The sequence below is a fragment of the Dromaius novaehollandiae genome, chromosome 3, assembly GCF_036370855.1.
Source record: "Dromaius novaehollandiae isolate bDroNov1 chromosome 3, bDroNov1.hap1, whole genome shotgun sequence".
Classification (NCBI taxonomy): domain Eukaryota; kingdom Metazoa; phylum Chordata; class Aves; order Casuariiformes; family Dromaiidae; genus Dromaius; species Dromaius novaehollandiae.
The window spans coordinates 63,937,037-63,957,795 of record NC_088100.1 but is presented as its reverse complement, the minus strand read 5'-3'; the positions used below and the strand labels follow the sequence as shown (position 1 = coordinate 63,957,795).

The 20,759-nt window shown below is 37.1% G+C and overlaps 1 protein-coding gene across 3 annotated transcripts in view; it reads right to left on the bottom strand.

Moving 5' to 3' along the window:
• The window catches only part of PDE7B (phosphodiesterase 7B), a 192,254-nt gene that overhangs the window by 113,092 nt on the left and 58,403 nt on the right, over positions 1-20,759 (bottom strand). For all 3 annotated transcript variants that reach the window (XM_064509024.1, XM_026120540.2, XM_064509025.1), the window contains exon 2: positions 12,716-12,776. In XM_064509024.1, the coding sequence (XP_064365094.1) occupies positions 12,716-12,776 (61 nt within the window). The remainder of the gene's footprint in view (positions 1-12,715; positions 12,777-20,759) is intronic.

Sequence of the window (20,759 nt, the reverse complement as noted above, 5' to 3'; positions counted from 1 at the left end):
GATTAAGAACAAAAAATGTCAAGTAGGAAATGTTACGGGTAAAGAGAGAATTGTGGTGCTTCTGATTAAAAAACAAACCCAAACTCTCCCCCATCCCATCCTAGGATTTCAAAAAGCTTTCCAGGACACATCTGCCTTCAGTTTCCTCTTTGTTTATTCAGTCATCAATTATCAAGAGACTTTTTGTTTTGTCTCAATGAGCTGCACAATTTGAAGCAACTGTGGTATCTAAGATTGTTCTGCTTAAACCAAACACAGATTCCTTCATGGCACAGAGAAACCGGATTGGATTAATACAAAAATATCCAAAAACAACAGAATTTTCTCTCTAAAATGTTCTGAGAGTTATTATAATGTAATTTTTCCCTGTGAAACAAACAATACACAGACTTCAAAAGCCCTGAGTGTTGTTCTCAAACAGCAGAAAATAAATGAGATTGGGCATCTTGGTTTATGATGCTTCCATTCCTTCTTTTTATGAAAAAGGAAATACGTTAATAATTAAAGTCACATGAACTCGGATTCTTTTGGCTTCTAAAATATTATGACACACACTTGCCTAAAGAGCCCTCTAGGGCAAATGTGCAATGACAGCAATTGCACTTGCATCTTGGAAGTGGTAGCTCCCTGGACGTTTTACTACCTCTGATTAAACCAGTGGATTCATGCCTGTTGTTACGCTCTCTGCTGATAGGAGAAATTACAGCAGAGTGTCTGTCATTCATCTTCCCTTTCCAGCAGAGCTCTGTCAGTGACGGCTGTTGTTGCTACATCATGTAACTAACCGAGGACTGGAATAATTTATGCTTTCCCTTAGCTTTTTTTCACACCCCCACAACTTCTTCCACAGGAGCAGTCACCTGGCAATTTAAATTGAATGTTCATAGAATGGCTGGGTGTATTGGCAACTCTGTCTGAGGTTTCCAAAGCAAAGTAAAATAATATCGGTTTAACAATAATTTTGTTGCATGGCAGACACTGACCTGAGTCTGTAAATACAAAATTCTGGAAACCAATAGGAAAAGAAATCAGATTCCATTAGAAAATCTTTCCAGGGCAGTTAGAGCTGAGAGAGGTAAAATTTCTGTCTTTTCTTAGACAAATGCCCATCTTAATAATAAAAGTGCCAGAGCACATTCTGGATCTTGATGAAGTGCCCAGTCATGTACCTTAGCTATAAATTTGTCTTTGTACTTTTGTAAAAACCCTAAATACAGTTCATGGAGTGAAAATGCAGAGGCTTCTTTTAAAGATGAGGTTAATGATTTCATACGGTATTTAACAATAACAACATCAAGATTAAATGACTGATATCTGTTGGTATATCTGATATGTACTGATGGGCGATTTTCATATACTTTTTTCTAAATGACTAAAAAACTTAAAAAATAAGTATCTCCTCTTTTTCAGCATGGTAATATATTTCTTGTCATGATGGAGTTACACAATTTTGATGTCAGTTTATTGCCCACGCTATATTCAGATGCAGACATGAATTCTAGGCCATCAGTCCTTTCTTTCTTCTAAAAATGTCCACTAATACCATGTGTGATGCCAGTATTTCTGAGTTCCTCTCATTAGCACTGTTATAAAACCGAAAGCTACTACAATATGAACTTACATGTCTTGTATATGCATCAACAAAATTGTGAGGGTTCCATTTTTTTATGTCCGTAAACGAAGCTCTGGAATATTATAAATTCCTCTGAAATAAGTGGTAAATTGAGTTTATTCTGTACTCACATGTAAACTTGGTGTGAAATCCTGTCCTATAGGTAAAAGGCATGTTGGCTTAAGTTTCAGTAAGAACAGAATTTCACCTTGGATTAAATCACATTTTCCATTTCCCATAAACCTGTCTTCATTTCTCAGTAGAAGACAAATACCTGATGAACTTTTCGGTTCCACACACAAATTGGTGGTACGCATACTGGAAGTAAGCAAATGACACCCAGGAAAACACATGCTTACAGCCTGTCATAAATTACAGTTCATCTACGTCTCCTGCATCTCAGTTAAACCTTAACTGGGTTGCATGGTCCTGAAGGCACTCTATGGATACCGAAATCTGAGTACTAGAGCAGCTGATGGGTTGAAGACACAGCTATTATTGACTCCCTGGATAGGTTCACAGAAGCAAATAGCACACCACAATAGGAGCAGATCTGTAAAGAGTTAAATAGCTGGTGCTGAAGACTAAATGTCTGCGCTATATGTGCACCGGAGGCTTTAGTTTGGACTATTTCTAATATACTCCCATGTAGCTGGGTGTGTTCCTACAGCACATGGTTCACTTTACTTTCACATTAAGTAATCCGGTCTGTGTATTCTGGGACTGCTCCATGATGCAAAGCAGAGTTCACAATAAATTGATAGCACCTCAAAAACATGCTCCTGATCTGACCTACAACACTAAGGTAGACATGCTGTCTGCAAGGAGAGGTTTTGTAGTCCCCTCCTTAAAAATGTTACCATGGGATGAAATTTGTATTTAAAATAGTATGAAAATCAAAACCATATTTCAGATGTAAATGACTGAATATGGTCTTCACATCCAAACATTTCATGATACAGTTAAATTTTCCTCCCACAGGACAGGACAGTGTGACCATCAGGCCATTCCATACCTCGTAAGCATCCAAAAAGTCTTTTATAGTGCTTTCAAACATTACTACAATATGCTGAAAACTTAGAAATTGCTCTTACATATAAAAGCAATTAATTATCTTACAGATGAGGTTGATTGCCCCAATTTTCTATTATCCCCAGTACTAGAAATGTTAGAGCTCTGAACACCATAAAAAACAATGTCTGTACTCCAGGAGTAGGATTCATCTCCTGTAATTGCATGCATCCTAACTTCAGTTCCCTTAACAGTCAACAGGGAGAAAGAAACTGGCACTTTCTGAGTAGGATTCATTGGACCAGTTTTAAACATCTAATTTAGAGTCCCACTGAAGTTTCTTTTTCTTGTTCTTTTTCACTACAAAAGGAAAGATTAGGTGACAGCTCATAGGTAGACCTCTTCTTTTTTTTAAACAAATGCCTACATTTACTCAGATGAATCCCATCCTAACTGTTTTCAGCAGTATTTCATCTTTATAGTGAGAGGAATGCCATATAAGGGAAATACAGTAGGAGCACTCTCTGAACTCTCCTGTAAGTAGTACAGTAATCTCTTGGTGTCGGTATTTGAGATTCAGAAGTTCCATTTCTTGTTGCTAAATGAAATTTTACTATGATTATTCATAGTCACACTTAATGATTCCATGAGTCTAGAGTCTTAAGTATCTGGATCAAATCAGGGCTTGAGCATGCAAAGTGCCAGATACTCTGACCAGCCCTTGCACAGGAAGATATTTCTGCCTACGCATATTTTGGCTTCAGTGAGAATACTTAAATACATGCTTTAGTAGTTGGATGATCAAGGGATGATCTAAGAGATCAACTTAATGCTTTAGGAAATACAAGAAGTATATGAAAGCAAACAGATAAAGATTAGAAATGATAAATTATAAAAGACAGAAAAAGGAAGCTGAAGATATCGGGGAAAGCTAGCTATGTAGCTAGCAAGGCCAAAGAACAGCAGGTGTTTGGTATTGTGGATTTTTTTTAGCCTATAATATGATGAAAAAAGTCCTATAAATAATATACACCCAATTCTCAATAAGAATGGTAAAATTATTAACAACAACTCAGAACAGGCAAAAAATATTTATCTCCAAAGTACAATGAGACATCCTTTACAGTACAGACCACAGGAAAATAGAGGAGAAATGCATTCTTAAGCTGAGACACTTATGAACATTTGCAGCCAGGAACAGATAGTTTGAAAGCACAGAAATTCCAGGGTTTTCTCAAACATAAATCACTCTTACAAAGGGCAGCTACCCAGTAATCTGTAGGAAATTGCAGAGAATTGCAGAGACTGTGAAATTACAAGGTATCACCAAGTAATAACCAAAGAAACAAAGATTAATTGCTAGAGATGAGCTCAATCACCTAATATGAATTTGAACTATTTAAATGAAAGTTTGGAAGCATGGAGATCTTATTATACTTATGCTATCATAAAGAGACAGTTGGTTGCAAAACTGTGGATAAGTGTTTTCCTCTCAAGTTTGGTTCCATTACTATCTCAATTAATTGTTCCTTTTCCCCCCTTCCCATTTTGTGAGAGAGCATTATTACTGCAATATGGTTAGTCACAGCAATTTTCTGTACAGCAAGTACTTTTGGCGAACGCATCCCACTCATACCAGTTTGGACAAAGAAGATGGGAAATTATGTGAATGCAGTCCATGTTTAGGCATGAGGTTAGGCACAAGGAAAAATCAAACTGTGAGGCAGCAGACTGAATAGGCACTTGAAATCTTTTTTCCAACAGGGGATCAGCAATAACTCATGTGACAAATACCATGAAATAAGATATGAAATCAACTTCAGTAAATCAGTGAAGCAACTGTTTCTCTACTTTATCTAATAACTGTCTTGTTAAAAAAAAGAAAAAGGAAAGATCTGGGAAACAAAACTCAGGATTTTCCTTGTGTGATGTGTATGTGCTCCCCCACATAGCCTGCAAGTCAGAGTCCTATTTGCTGTCCTCTTGGAGCCATACATTTAGTAGTCCTCCCATCATTTTTCCTGTGCAGGGTCAACAGGTGACCACTGAGTACTTTATCCCAACCTGTATTGCCTTTAGCCTCGTGAGTAAGAAAGATGTGGGTTTTGACCACTTAAGGGCAATAAAAGCCCAGAATTCATAGCCTGTACTCTCAGTTGATTATTATGTATACAGGAAGCAGAATGCAATTCCTCTGGCTTCAGCATGCTTTGAATGAAAATGAAGGTCCTTCTTGGTTTTTTACTGCACTAAATTCTGCTGGTATTTGTAGACATGTTTTGGATGCCACTGCCAGACAGGACTTATGAACCTATGTTTTTTTCTGAATGAGATACAGTGAGATTCTCAGTCAAATCAAAATGCCTTTTTGATGGAAACAGAGACTAAAGAGTCAAGGATTTGGGGAATTTGGGGTGTGTATGGGGCTCCTTGCTTGCTTTTTGATCATCTTCTCAGTTTTGGCATCTAAATTGAATCCATAGGTCCCTTGGTCCCAATGAATGGCTTGTGTAGGTGTGGGCAACACAGCAACTTTCCCTTCTAGGGAAGGCTATCATGACGTGTCCACATCATACAGTGAGGGTCAAATCCTCATGCATGAATTTCACATTATTATGTTCCTTCAGAGATCCCTGACACCCCCATTTCTTTCCTATACCAAGCTCAGACATAGCATAAAAACTACCTATGACTCAAGTTAGCTTTATGTGATAGAAAAAAAGAGAAATTACATTGAGAAAAGTGTTTTACATGTCTGCTCAAAATACTAAGACCAGTTTTTGTCTCCTTTAGCACCCTTATGAAAGGTAGAATACTGGCAAGACAAGTGATTTCGATCTGACCTGATTTACCGGACAGAACAGGATAAACAGGTGGTCACTGCCACTCAGCTACCAGGCTATACATTTATTTGAAATATTAATTAAATTAAATCAATATTACTGCACTAATAAGACGATACTAGAGAACTGCTTTTTCAAATATACTAAGAGTGTCAGAGTTTTCAGTTCATTTTATCATTTTTTTAAATATATATATATATATATATTTGATCATTTCTTAACCAGATTAATCAAGTGGTCATGAAACATGAAGATGTATTTGATATTTACCTTCTGTGTGGTTTTGGGCACAAATCTCATGATAGTAGAGACAAAGAGCTCCTATTTGTTTAGCATAAAATGATAACACAGTGATGAAGGGGCACAATGACAGCGTGTGTACACTGTAAACTCCTTGACAAAGGATCCTCTGTTGCAGCCTCGTGCCCACCACTTTACCACTCTCAGTTTCCAAGCTACACTCCAACGTAGGCAGCCTGGAATCTCGACTGAGGCCTTCCAGATAAAGTACGGGTCGATGCACCGAGTCTTTAGCCTCCTCTTTACCACTCTGGTGAACAAATAATGAGAGTTCTTAAAGAAAACCAGGGAGATTTACAATATGTTGCATTTCAGTAACAGAGAACCAACTGGGGGAGGAGGGCTGAGTGTCCATTAAATGACATGAAGAAGCAATAAGCTGCTATTTTGATGGTGATAAGATCACTTTTTTAATGCATTTGCAAGTATAATTGCAAGGCTGTGAGCTAAGTCCTACTTTTAAAGCATATTAATACACGGGAAAGATATTTTTCAAAAAAAATGTATTAGAGGTGGTTTGAAAATATCTACTTTTTGTTTGTTCAAATGAGGGAGAGCTTCAGTTCCAGAAATATCTACCTCATACTATTCTAGTCATAATAAATTCTTGGTAGAAATGGTATCTTGAGAGACTTTCATTGGCAGTCACAATATAAAACACAAGTGAAAAGCTCATAGCATAGACTTTTATGTTTAGATCTGAATTTATCTACATTAATAAAATATCAGAAAGAGACATAATATATGTCTTTCTCTATGCATTCACATCATTGCCTTAGTGTGGAAAAAACTGCTTGCCTTCTTCATGTGTTGCAAGCTGCTCATAGAAAAGAAACCTATGCTTTTGTAGTAGACATCTTAAACCCCCACCTACCACTATAAAGTTCTGAGTGATCCTGATGGGCAGCATCATGAAAAGCATAGATTGCTTACTAGTCAGCGAAGATTTTAGGCTTTTTTTCCCATAAACATTGCTTAATTTTACAAAGTCTATTTCATGTGCTTATTTTAATGTCATTTGCATAGATAGAATACTTAGTCTGCATAAGGTCAAGTGCACGTGTAGGTCTTCAAATGATTGGGATATAAATAGAATGTATATTTGGCTATTTAGAGCACCATTGCTCATGCATGCCTATCAGTTTCAGTAGAAGTTTTGGGTGTACAAGAGATATAGGGTCACATTTCAAATTATGTCAGTGAAGGCTCCAGAAAGCTTTACAAAGCTGAAGAGTTTGACCAGGGCAGAACTATTTGCTTAGTTGCCTTATTTCTTTTTCCCTTCCACTTCAGGGCATATTGACACATCTAACAATTTTTTAGATTTATTTCTTTTAGGTTATACAGTTATTTACCTTACTACATTTCTCAGACTAAATTTAAATAGAACTTTTTTTTTCAGTGAAGATGAGTTCAATGCTTATGTAAGTTAGAGGCCAGCCAGTCAGAGCCTTGCCAATACCCCTCAACCCTGGCTTTCAATACAGTTGTTATTCCAGTAATGTCTCTCTCTTAAGCTGCAGCTGCCAACTTTGTTCAAATGTGTGGTGGTTTTCTGCTGTGGGCAAAGAGCCACCAAGACTGAAGCTGTATCCATGAAACTCATTTCATGGCCAAATGCTGATTCCTTTGACCATAACTCTCCATAGGTAATAAATGGTAGAAGTATGCCACATCCAAAACATCTTTTTTTGGAGGGGGAATTAAGAATATAAAAGTAAGTGTGTGGCCCCAACAAATTTATGTTTTACGAGTCTGAGGAGGAAAAGGTTCTCCCTTTGACCCACACTTTTTTTTTTTTTGATTGCTCTTTTCTTGGATGAATTCTAAATGGCTATTTGTGAGGAAACTACTTTTATTCCAAACAAGGATTCATCTGTCTACTTCTGCAAGGATTAAGTCTACACCAAAAGGGAAACAAAACCCACCCACATTATTCCTGTCTGTATGGAATTCACAATAATGAAAAGAAAGCACCTCAGCCATTTGCCATGGGGTGTCTGGTAGGCTTCTGTTTTCATCTTACTCACTAGCTCCTTAAGGAGCTCCCTAAGGAGAGCAATTCACATTTCCCTTGGAAAGATCTCTGCATACTGCAGAGTTAGCTAGCAAGAGGCATGACCTCTTCAAAAACTGCCCAGTGTTTCAGTAAGGAGTCATTACAAAATCTGGTGGTGGAAGTCTGGTCATTAGAATAATATAGTAGATCATATACTTTTTATTATCCATTTCCCTTACTCCACTGTCATCAGTAAGGCTGAACAGATGAAACTGGCGGGATGATTTAATTTTGTATATGTTATGATGAGTGTGCCTGCATACTTCCTATATAGCAAATATAAGGAAAACCAAGCTTGGTTTCCCTGGCTATTCTCTATAAGCTGATCTCTATTTATACACTATACAGTCATACACTATATTTCACTTCTAAAGTGAAAACAAATCTCTCTCTGGCAGACCTTTATGCAAAATGGCAATATGAGTATTAAAAAAACATTTACTGTCAGAGTAGTTTATATATTGTCATGTTATCAGTGACAAATTGACATGACTAAGGTGACCACAGTGCCCTGGGAGAGCCAGGTGACCAACATTTTTTCTCCTGTACCATTACAAATGGCTGAGCAAAGAAATTCCAAAGAATTTATCTTATGCAGGCAGATATGATAGCTGACCACTCCACAGACTACTCATCCACAGGTTAGAGGGACGGGTGTATTCAAGCATAATGTTTCTCTCTCAGATGTCTAATTCCCCTTTTAAGGTAATAAATCAATACCAGACAATCATTCCCAATGTTCATTTCTGGGATATCTGTTTCTATATCACACTAAAAGAGGTGCAATATTAGAACAATAGAAAAGGATTTTCTATATCACACTAAAAGAGGTGCAATATTAGAACAATAGAAAAGGATTGACTACAACAATAGAAAAGAACTGACTAAGAACAAAATGTAAAATCACCACAGACATTTGAATATGTTTCACCATTCTAAAATATTTCAGCATGAGCATTTTCTTATGTCTCAATCCTAAAGCCTGATATGGGAATATTATTCCTTCCAGGATAAATTCATAAAACTCAGTGCTCTGCCTTGTAGAGGTTACTGAGTGAGCTTTGAATGAGCTAGTTAAGATGTGAGAACTGGTAAAGCTGCATTAACTTTGCACTCTTCCAAGCTTGTATGCAAGTCTTCCCAGCAGGGTTAATTAGCTTAGGCACCCAACCAGCAATTTTCACAGCAAACTAACCCAATTATCTCTGCATGATATGATATTGTGTCATGTCTGAGCTCAGACCCTGTCTGTCTACATATGGAAAAAATTAACTACAGGTTGTGCCACTGAAAATAGCAGTGGGTCCTGTAAGGAGAGTTCCTTCTGCCCTGCATAATATGAATATATGAACTAATAGCCAGATAGTTAGTATCCTGCTATTTGCTTAATTTTGTTGCCAACAATCTCTTTTAAAATCAAAATCAGTATAAGTAAGGGACATGAGGAGCCCTGGGTTCTAACTTCTAGAAGGTAGCATAAAGTAAAATGTTTTCGACATCTAGTTCAGCATATCTATCAAATTTGTCATGGCTGAGTATCTACAATAACTAGATAACAAGTTAGTCCAGTTTAAGCAGAACAGTGCAGATTTGCTCCCTGTATGGAAATGCTGATGAACTACCTGTGGCTCCTCAGAGACTCAGAACCTAAGGGAAACTTCTGACAACACGCTTTTGCTGACAGCATGCTATTTCTATGACCTGCATTACTACACTACCTCAACTTCAAAACTTATCCTCAGCATTGCCAAGAAGTGAGGAAGCACTTCTCTTCCCATTTTGCAGGGAGGTTTAAAGCCTTACCCAATGCCATACTTGAGAAATCTGTGATAGATTTAGGACCTGATCTCGGGTCTTCAGAAAGTTAAGGTGGTCCATTGACCAGCTGTCTTCTGCAAGTTACAGAAGTTATATAGCTTTATCTAGCACAACATAAAGAAGCAAGTATAATATAAATCATAAGAGGGAGAACACCATTTTCTGTAAGTAGCTGAGTACATGTCATTACACTGATAATAAGCATATCTTGGGCAGAGCACATAGTTGTTCTCTATTATATCCTCAGGAAGCACAGTTAAGTGACCATTTAATTTATTTCTTCAAGTTATTTTTCACACTTGGGATATAAAAACCAAGCACTCCAATGCTAAAAAAACAGGCATTAAACTGATTTTCTTGCTCCTAGCTTTTGGTTAAGCAATATCAAGTCAGTCCATTGAAAAGCTGCCTACTTTGACTGCAGTCATCGTAAACATTTAGACGTTTCTTTATCCAATTATTAGTTCTTGTTTTTCAGTAGGAAGATAGGAATAGAGCAAGACCTTCAATGCAAACCTCTCTTCCTCAACCCTTACGGAAAAACAACCCTATCCACAAAATCCATGTAACATTAAGGAATTTGAAATCATGGTAGCAAGCCTAGTATTATTCCAAAAATCTTTAAATTTGAAGCAAAACCAGAATCAGTAGTATAATCTAGATATGGACGTTTTTGTCAAAAATAATTACTTTCATTTTAGAATACTGCTTAATAATGCACAGTTCCAAGTATAGACTGCCCTTGCATCAAAGATACCTGGAGAAATATATTTAGTGTTCCAGATTCTTATGTTTCTTTTCGTACTAAACAATTACCCCCTTGCAGTTGCTGCAACTTGCCCTCTAGATTTCTTTCAGCATTTGTCAATGTTACAGTAAATGACAGCATGACTGTTTCAACACATTTCAAAGTCAACAAAGATGTCCCTCTCTGAAGGCATGTTGTGCTTTGTTCACTACTTATACTCACAGATACTACAATGTCAGGTTTACATTGATCAGTGACAAACTTTGCCTTTCATTCCTTTGGAAATTCAATTCCCTTGTAAAATCTGAAATTGGATACTACATGAGGCATTCAACACAAAGTCTTAGGTCTTTCATTTCAGCCTGTACAATTTTTGGCTCCCGCTCTTCCTCACAGAGATGGATATGAAAGCAGAGAGAGTCAGAATGGAAGTCCTCTGGCTTTATAACACTCTCACAGCCACACACATTTCCTTGACAAATTTTCTCTAATAAATCAAGACAGTGGAGTTTGTCCCCAGTAGCTGCCCTCAGAACAGCCATATAATGCTTGCTTCTACTTCCCATACCATTTACAGAGCCAGTTGTGGAATATCCACTTACATTTAGAATAACCTCAGCTGACTACATCATTTGGTATACCTTAGAGTGAAATATATAGGACACTCTGGTCCTTAATTTGCTATCTACACTGATGAATAGTAATACTAGGGAGGAAACTTTGTTTTTTACATCTGCTAGAGAGATAGCCTCTGCCTGAGAAAGTCCTTGAGCTGGCCACACCTTTGGCTTGACCCACTTGGGGTCATTTTTACATTCTCATCAGTTTTCTTACAAGAGTACAGCATATGTTCTTATTCATACACATGCACAAACTAGGAGACATGGATAAGAATATATGTAATGGAAACAAGATCTTCCTCTGTTCAATGCTCAGAAAGAATCATTTGCACTATAGACAATGCCAAGCCCCCAAGTTTGGACTGACTTGGTATAAAAATGCCAAACCAACTGACCAACCAGCTGAAACACAAGACTCTAATCTTTAGTTCATCTTAGTTCATTTCAATCTCCTTTATCTTTTTAAAAAAAGAGATAATAACATTTGCATGGATATAACTTCCTTAGAACTACAGTATTATGAACTCAATGGTATTTAAGCTGTAGATTATAGTTGGCATCATAAAGGATTGCAAGTGTATCTTTTCTGTCAGCTTGTGCCATTGAGAACCTCTAACCATGGATCATTGATGTAACAGATCATTATGCTCCATTGTGTCAGTTCATCTGTTGGGATCTGTGCACTATAAGCATGACAGATTTCCTCTACAGCAATTATGGTCTATTGTGACAATAGGATATAATGAATATAAACAACAAACCACATAATCTGTTATTACAGAACACAGCCATGCACCCAGGTGGGAATTAAGTTCCTAGGCAATGCCAGTTGCGATTTTTATAACTGTGACAATTTCAGCCTCATGTCATTAGATGCAATGGTCTAGTTTATAGCATATATTTATCTCAGCCCTGACAGGTGAAAGGTCTTCAGAATTTAAAGCCTAATACCGCAAATGTTCCATTATTTCATTTTTCCTGAGTAAACATTATCTTCTAGGTTTTTAGATACCTACAACTATTTTTCACTGTAGGACTAATGACGCTATTAACATTTCAGTACTAGCACTACAGATGAAACAAGCAAATACAATAAAATTGGTCACAGAAATTAATGAATCACAGCAGAACATTCCTGTATTGTTCCGAAAGAACAGACATTTCTGCCCATTATTAAATTTTACAAATGATGGGCAAAGTGCCCAGCTGGTGCAAATTGGTGAAATTCCAATGACTGGAATTTTGCTGACTGATGCAGCTGAAGGCCTGACCTACAGGCTTTTGAAATATATTTGTGAACTTGATATTCTTTTTTTACACACATAAATGCTCCCTTATATTGAAGGTGTGTAGCCTACGAAAGTTCACATTTTCCCCAGGTCAATTTTAAAAACCTGGTTTGATTACAGAAGTCTTCAGCTTTTCAAGATGAGTTCTGAATTTGAGTACATCACAGTTTACAATTATAGTGTTGATGTGGCTGTATTTTTATCTATGTAGATGGGCACTACTGGAATGATACCATTCAAGTAACTGAAAATTCATCATTAAGAACATAATAATGAGGACTACATGTAGGTGAGCTATATACATGCTGTTGTGAATCACCACAGCCATTATCATTTGCTTTTGAGAAGAAACCCCCAATGCAATATGCTTCCACACACACCTCATATCAAAAGGGCAAAAGACTCCTACCCTTACCTAGCATGCGAACACATTTGGCATTCTGGTCAGGATTATCAAATGAGATTTCTCCGCACCTCTGAAAAGAAAAGAAAAGCTATATTTAGTTAAAGACTTTGCAGTAGTGTCTCTATCCTTGTCCTCTGCTGCCTCTGTTTTGGCACTAGAGATGCTCAAAGACACCTTGTTAATAGTGTCATAATCAAAAGATTTTCAAGTAGCTAAAGTTTCTTAGAAGAATGGACAGTCCAGGACATCGTTAATGTGTAAAGATGGGTAAGTAGAAAATTCTCAGTGGTGTATTCCTCAGTATTCACAACGAAAACCTTAAGCTAGCAACCTTCATTCTCTACGGCTGAGGCAAACAGCTCATCCATGTTACTATTTGTTAGCATCAGACCCAATTTTATAGGTGGCACTCATGAAAGTCATGGCCCTCTACAGTGTGTTCAATTCTTATCTGGCTGCATCCTAAACAAGATCTTTGAAATGATCCAATAAAAAAACCCCAACACCAAAAGGGTGGGTTTTTTGGGAAGAGTTTAAAAAATGCAGTAGTTTTACAGCTGCGATTCAGAACATCACCTTGCAAACAGCAGAACTGCTATAGGAATGAAGGTAAGCAATCTCTGGTCACCAGTGAGGGACAAGAACAAGCAGTCCAGAACAGTCAATCACCTGTACATCAGATCACCACTGACAGGACAGAAACATGAAGCCACAGCCTATAAGTGTATAAACAGTTAAACTTAGTATTTCATTCCATATTGCTGTTCTGCCAGTGGTCGATCTGATTTATGTTCCAGTGTCCATTCTGTATTCCCTCCTCTCAGAGATGAGGAGTAAGAGCCATGCTGATTCAGCCATTTTTATTTCTGTAAAATTATTCTATTTAAAGAACAAAAAGCTCTAAAAAAACGATTAAACAACACAGTCATTTCACATCGAATTTGAGCTCTACGTAACACCTATGAGTAAAGACTGTTTTTTGTAAACTGCAATTATTTTATGTCTCTATGCTAGTGTTTTGTTAATTAAAAATAATACACATGTACAGATATATTATCACAGCTAATTTTCTTTCCCTGTATGTACCCAGTGCAAGAACATCATTAGAGTTAGAACCAGAGTACAATAATAATTTTTTTTCCAAGGACAAGACACAATTTTTGGGACCTTTATGTAGACCAAAAGGTCAGTTTAACTGATAGGAAGAAGCAAATTGTTGCGGCTCATGGGTCTGATCCAATTCCTATTAAAGTCAGTACTCCCTTCAGTAGTCATTGCCTCAGGCATTACAAAAAAGATCCAAATTTTTATCACTACATTCAAAGCTTGTGATAGCGGTTAAGGACAGCCTCCTATTTGATATGTAAAAGTGGTCCATACTTGCATATGTATGTACTTGCTTATGTACAGGCTTTTAGTGTCTATGACCAAAAGGGAATAAAAACACAGTGGTTCAAGATCGGCAAACTGCTGAGAACTGTCCATTTCCCCTCCTTTCCCTTTCCCTCTCTTTCTCATGTATTTTCCTTTTTCTTTTACAGCACTTATGGCTTTCTCTCTTATGTGAGATAAAATGGTTAGTATTGTTTTTTTTGGGGGGGGGTTAATATAAAGTGATATTTACAACAAATATTAGAACTTAGAAAGAATCAGAAAAATAAAATACTCCACAGCTTCAAAGGAGATGAAAAATAGCAACAGTGTTGTAACTGAACAAAATGTTTGAAAGTCCCTATTTTTAAAATAGCCTTTGCCTCCCTCACTCCGAAATAAACACAAACAAACAAACAAAAGCCCACCTCCCACACAGAGCCTCTTCAGTACATCTCAGTACATCTCAGTACATCTCAGTACCTCTAAAAAGAGCAAACAGATGCCTGCACTAACCTTGCTCGGTGGGAGCACGTACTACTGATAGATTGCAAAAGAGAAACAGCACCAGCATTTCTTAATGCAAACTTAATTCTATGAATGCTCTTATACCAGCTCCCTCGCAGGAGACAGAAATTTGCTTTTTGTTCTTCAGGAAAGAGACTTAAGATGCAGTCTGTGTTTCACAGAAATCTTCCAGCTTCTTCTTCAGAACCATCAGGATATTTAGAGAAGCACAGATTTAAGAAAGCACTTCAGAATTCACCTCCTCTCTCACCCCTGAATTTAAGCTGCTCTTTGAAAACTCCTGGTTGTTTTTCATTTCATCCCTCAGACATATTGTATGTTCCAGACATATTTATATAAACAACACATTTCAGGCTGGCAAATTCTGTCTTATAATATCTAACAGTACTTACCAGTCCTAGTATTATGAAATTGGGAAAACAGCTAATGTTCCATCGAGTCCACTAACATCCCACGGGATCCATTATGAGGATGGATGAACTTCAAAAAGTTTGGAAGTAAGATTCAGATAACTGTATACAAGTTCAGAGGCTTATCTGAATTCCCTTAACCCCTGCAACCCACAGAACTGGATGAAAATTGTGCTAGAACAGTCAGCCTATTTCAGGAGATTTTTCACTACTTATGCTGCAGCTGGAAATACCATGGGGAAAAGATACTGCAGCAATTTTATTTCTGATGCCACTAAAAGCTTATAGGTACACATCAATGGGATGGAAAATAAGCTGTTACCAAACTGCTCAAGCATCCAAAAAAGATTTGGTTGGAGCCTGGATGTGCAAAGTGGCACAGAATTGTAGCAGGGGCTCATTTTTGCTCATTCCACAAAAAGAGTCATTTGGGCATTTTTGCCATTAGCAAATATTTTCCATGAACAAGAAGTAAGGAAGGACTTCAAGATTTAATCTTTAGGATTAGACTGACACTTGCCACCACCGCTACGAATGCCTGCCAAGATAGGATAAGTTTCTCCTGCCCTTTTCCTGGCCCAGCTTTTTTCCCTTTCTGGGTTGGGTCCATTCCACTTGCTTGTATATTGGGGATGATAGTGAGACATGGGGCCAAGACTCTCTCTACTCCTGGTCCATTTTCAAGGCAGGAAGATTATACCAGCCCCAAAGCAGCTGCTCATTCTCTCCTGAAAGTTTCTAAGCTGGCTCCAGAGTCAATAGTGGATCCCTCAGAGAGCATGAGTATGAATTTGACATCAGATGCAGGTTATTTTACTTTTTAATTTCAACCAGCCAGAAAACAGAGAAGAGAGGAAGAGCAGCCATGGACATATCTGCTGCACATCTGCAGACTGACTGCACGCATGTAGATCACCTACACACATATGTCTGTTGGGGAAGTTGAGAGAGAAATGCAACATCTCTTCTAAAGACTAGCTGAACAGCTTCTTAATGGTGTTTCTTATAAGCAGCACTTGTGGTATTCATCCAAATCAGGTCTGGCAGAAGATGCAAGTTTCTGTTCCCAGTTTAGGGAGGTAAGAGTATCAGTGGTGAGCTGTAAAGACTGAACATATTATTCAGTTAGGAAGAGCAATGAGTTCAAATAGGAAAACTGGCTCTGAACTTCATTTCTTAAAATTTGTGACAGGGATGGATTCATAGTCCAAGCCTGTATTTGAATCCCACTGAAGTTCCAAGATTTCACTCTCTAATATATAACAGATCATATTCTTGGATCTAAATGATCCCTGAGTTTGGGATGTTTTCAGTCTCAGTTTGGGCTTCATGGTTACAACTATGACAGCACTGATAGGACTGACCTCTCTGCTGGGAAAGAAGCTGTCTTCAACTCTTGCTATACTTAGTCCTGAGATGTTGGACAGTACATTGATGGGTTTACAGGGGCAGCCCTTCTGAAAATAATACCACCAAGTTTTCACTTCCGCTGAAGTGCAATGATAAACACTTGTGTCAGAGAAGATTTATTGCTGAAAATTTTAACTCATTGCTGTGTTTGGAAGTGGTCAGACTTAAGAAAGAGGTAGATAAATACAAGTAAAATTAGCTCCTCTAAATCTTTGTTATTCCTTCACATCTCTTGAATTCTGGACTAGGCTGCTTCTTTTCTTCTCTTTCAGGAACAGAATAGTCATTCTCAGTTAATAATATTTTCAGTAATAAAGATGTATTTCCACATAAGACTGCAGCCTGCTATTCATAATGCATGTGAGAAAGTATTTATGCTTAGATAAGAAAATAAATTAATGAATTTTCTACTCCCAACTCCCTTTTCTTAGATCAGCCACATACCATGAGTTTGTGTCTGTTGCACAAGCTGAAATGCGGTAAACTAGGTTTACAAGTCCCCCATGGAAAAAGAGACAGAATCAAGGAGCAGCTCAAAATGGAGTTTAGAAAAACAAAGAAAAAAGAAAGAAAGAGTTGTAGTGAGAGAATAGAGATAAAGGGACATGATATTCAGAAGAAATGTGAAATGCACTCTGGTCCTTTGATGTGATAAGTAAATTGGAAGGCTTGAAGTCTGCCTGGTAGGCTGTGATGGCCCACTACCACCTGTCAGAAGAGAAGCACTGTTACATAGGCACAGTCCTCCACAGGAAGGAACTCCACTGGCGAAAACTTTATCTACTAAAATGCCTTTTTGAAGTTCATTATATTCAAATTCTGTGTGTGTAATAAATTAAAGCATTATATGTTTTAAGAAAAGAGATGCACATCAAGTAATTGAAATAAACAGATAGGGATAAATTCTTATCTATGACAAAATTCAGCAAGTAAACACCTGAATTCTTTTCTCATTAAAACTGCAATATGCGGCATGTTCACTTCTACTTATTAAATGCATTTAATTAACATTTAACTATTTTAGTACTTTTAGAGTATTTTAAAAATGTAGTAAGATTTTTTTGGCATGAAATTGGAACATGAACTCTTCTGACCTTTTTAAGCTACAGACAAGCAAGTTTTGAAAAGCCAGCTTACGCAGGTAAAAGGTTATGGAAGTAAGAACAATATTCATAGTCTTCTTCACTCTGTTCTCCTTTCTCCAGTGCATATTGAGTATGATGTTCAGCACATATGTCGTTCCAGTAATTGGTGAGGTGCTTAATACAGATGATCAGACAAACATGAGAGTAATCAATGGGTAATTTTCTTTTTGCAAAATGTGACAGGGATTATTATATCTCCAAATAGAGAAGATACAGTAATTGGACACTGATTTCATTTCACACAGGAAAGCCTACCCAGGTAATTTCTTCCTTTGAATTAACCTTAAGGTAGTACATTTTGCTCTTACCAGTAGTAGAAGGAGGCCAATTGTGCATAGCAACATTGTTTGGTAAAAGAGCTTTTTCTTTCCTTTTCTCACAGTACTGCACATAATTTCTCATCCCTATAGAAACCAGAGTTAAAAGTTATATATATATAAATGCCTGATTTATAGAATTTAAGGCAGAGCAAACAGCTTCTGTATTTCTATGAAAATAGATCTGGATGATCGCAGAGACAAAAAATGCTACTTTTATTCATATTTCTGTTTTCCTATTACATTCTTTTCCCTATCACCTTTAAAAAGTACTTGAATAGAGTCTTCTAGTATGTAAAAACATCCCTTCAATACTAATGATTTATAGATGTAAAGTCAGTGTGAAAAGCGACATAACTACAATCTTTCATAAAAACAACTGGTCACTTGTAGAAATAGTTGAAAATGAGGGCAATATTTCATTAAGTAAGTGATGAATCAGGCCTCATGCTCTTTGTCTCCAGGCTGCTTGGGAAGAGATTTAAGGCAGATTTCTCATGGATATCAGAGTGTAGGAACTGCAGAAATTCCAATGCCTTGTTAAACTTGGGGTATTTCCAGGTTAGTGTCCCCTCTCTAACAGGGACTAAAGAAAGTATGGGAACTAGTAGAGCAGATTGACACAGGTAATCTGTTTTGCCAACAGCCTTTGTAACTGTCACCTCCCCCAAAATGAAACTCTCTTGTAGAGATTAAATGAATGATTGAGTAAAAGAAGGGAATTCTCTATCAGTACTCTGCATACTCTTGAAACATATTTAAATATTAAATACTCTGAGTTTTGCTGAATCCTTAGCCTTGCTGGCATCAAGGTTTTCTGCAATGATGATGGCTTTTATCCATCATTATCATTATGATGATGACTTCTTATTATTGACAGATACCTTTCAAAGCTATTGTTTTTACTTGTTTAGAGAGAAAATCTTCTTTTCTGCATATCATACCTTATTTTATATTTAATTATCAGGCCCATGTTTAGTCAATTTTCTGTGGAGTAAATGATTGCAAAAAGCTCACCCTATTCATATGACCCTGAATTTCCATCTCTGAATTCTTCAGTAACTTCATTTAGCCTTTCTTATATGAAAATATGCTTATTATGAAACAACTAGAGAACTGCACATTTGAATGTTCCTATTGGTAGTGAAAACTGATAGAATTGTTCAGTCAATAAAATTGTTCCAGATCCATAAAAAACATCCTTGGGAATTATTAACAATTCCCAGAATGATTAGAGATCAAATCTTGTACTTAACTAAAGTATAAAACTAAATTTATCTTAATTTAAGATCTAATTTAAATCTAATTTAAAGATTTAAATCTAATTTAAGATCTAATTTAAATTTTGAGCTCCAAAAGGAACACTTATCTTGAACTGACTTGTTCTGTGCAGTCTTTAACTCCTGTATCTTCAGAGAGTAATGCCCATCCATTTATAAATGTGGTGTAATCACAGCATACAAACAATTGTCTTTCAAATAGCATTAGCAGCCAGAATACTACATTTGCTGCTCTTAAGATTATTACAAAGTACTTACAGCTATATTATATTGCAACCATACCATATTTCATGGGTAGGGTTTCCAGCTTCTCTATTTTGTATCAGAATTGAGCAGTTAAACTGAAAATACAGGATCTATTAACATCTAGCTGAGTTGCTCCAGAGTAGAACAGCAAGGCCTGGACAAATTTGTTCTGGGAGATATTCCCTTTCCCAGTGAAAGAGAAGGTTTCACTTCGATGCAGGAATTGAATCACATTGCTCAAATAAACTCTCAGCAGTCTGGCAGTGTCATTCTCCAGCAGCACCTTAGCAATTCATTTTACTCTGGAATTCACCTCGCTGTAGACCCTCTGCTAATCCAAACAGAACACAGCAAAATGAAGAACTATAGTAAACGGAGCAATAATTCCCAACCAACCATTGTTGCCAGTAGTCAGCAACTTGTTTGTGGGCTGAATAGCCCGAGGTGAACCTTCAGGCAGTTTGTTCTCTCACAAACCTGTGATTTACTATGGTTAGGAGTGGTTTGAAATGGATTAATGTTGCTGGAAAATAGATATAGCAGTTTAACTGCTTTGTTTTCTTCTCCAGTTAAGAAAAAAAAAATAGTTTAACAGTGTGTGACTTCATTAGAGAGGTGCCAGTAGACCTGATCCCCCTGAGAATCCGCCAGTGTTTCAGTATGGCACTCCTGTTTTTAAGTGTTACAATGTAGGCACGGACAGCCAAACCTAGAACTGTCAAACAATAGCAATGTTGGGCTTTAATAAGCAGTAAGTCACAGGCAAGTGTGCATTAGCAGGGGAGGCACAACTTGGAGGCCTGTTCTAAAGAGGTGCCAGCATCCAAGATATGTTAAAGAGCAGACTAGTTTTTTACCCTCGTGGGATGAATTTGTATTATAGTTCATATTCAAGTTTACATTTTAAAGAATGTAGAAATATCTGTAGGTTACGTAATGGATCCTCCCACTACTAAAACAGTTCTAAGTGGGAGGGGGATGCGATGCAAAATATCAATACCAGGCAAAAGGTAAATTCATTGTCTCTATTTATTATTACTCTGATGTAAAACATCAAAGTCCTCTGTCTTTAAGCATTTACTGGACCACATAATTATCTTTCCTCCTCTGAGTTGCAGAGCTGGGCTGTTCTCCCAGCTGCTTTTTATGGTTACTGTCATTTTATTTTTTTTCTGCTTTCTACTGAAATAACTAATGGGGGAAATATACAGGATTAATTTGTGAAAAATTAAGACTCCACTTCAGCCACATGTATTTCTCATACATTTACCACTGATCTACTGGATCAAAGGACAGGTCAAAGCCTCAGAGGTACTAACTGACACATCACTTTCCAAGAAGCAAAT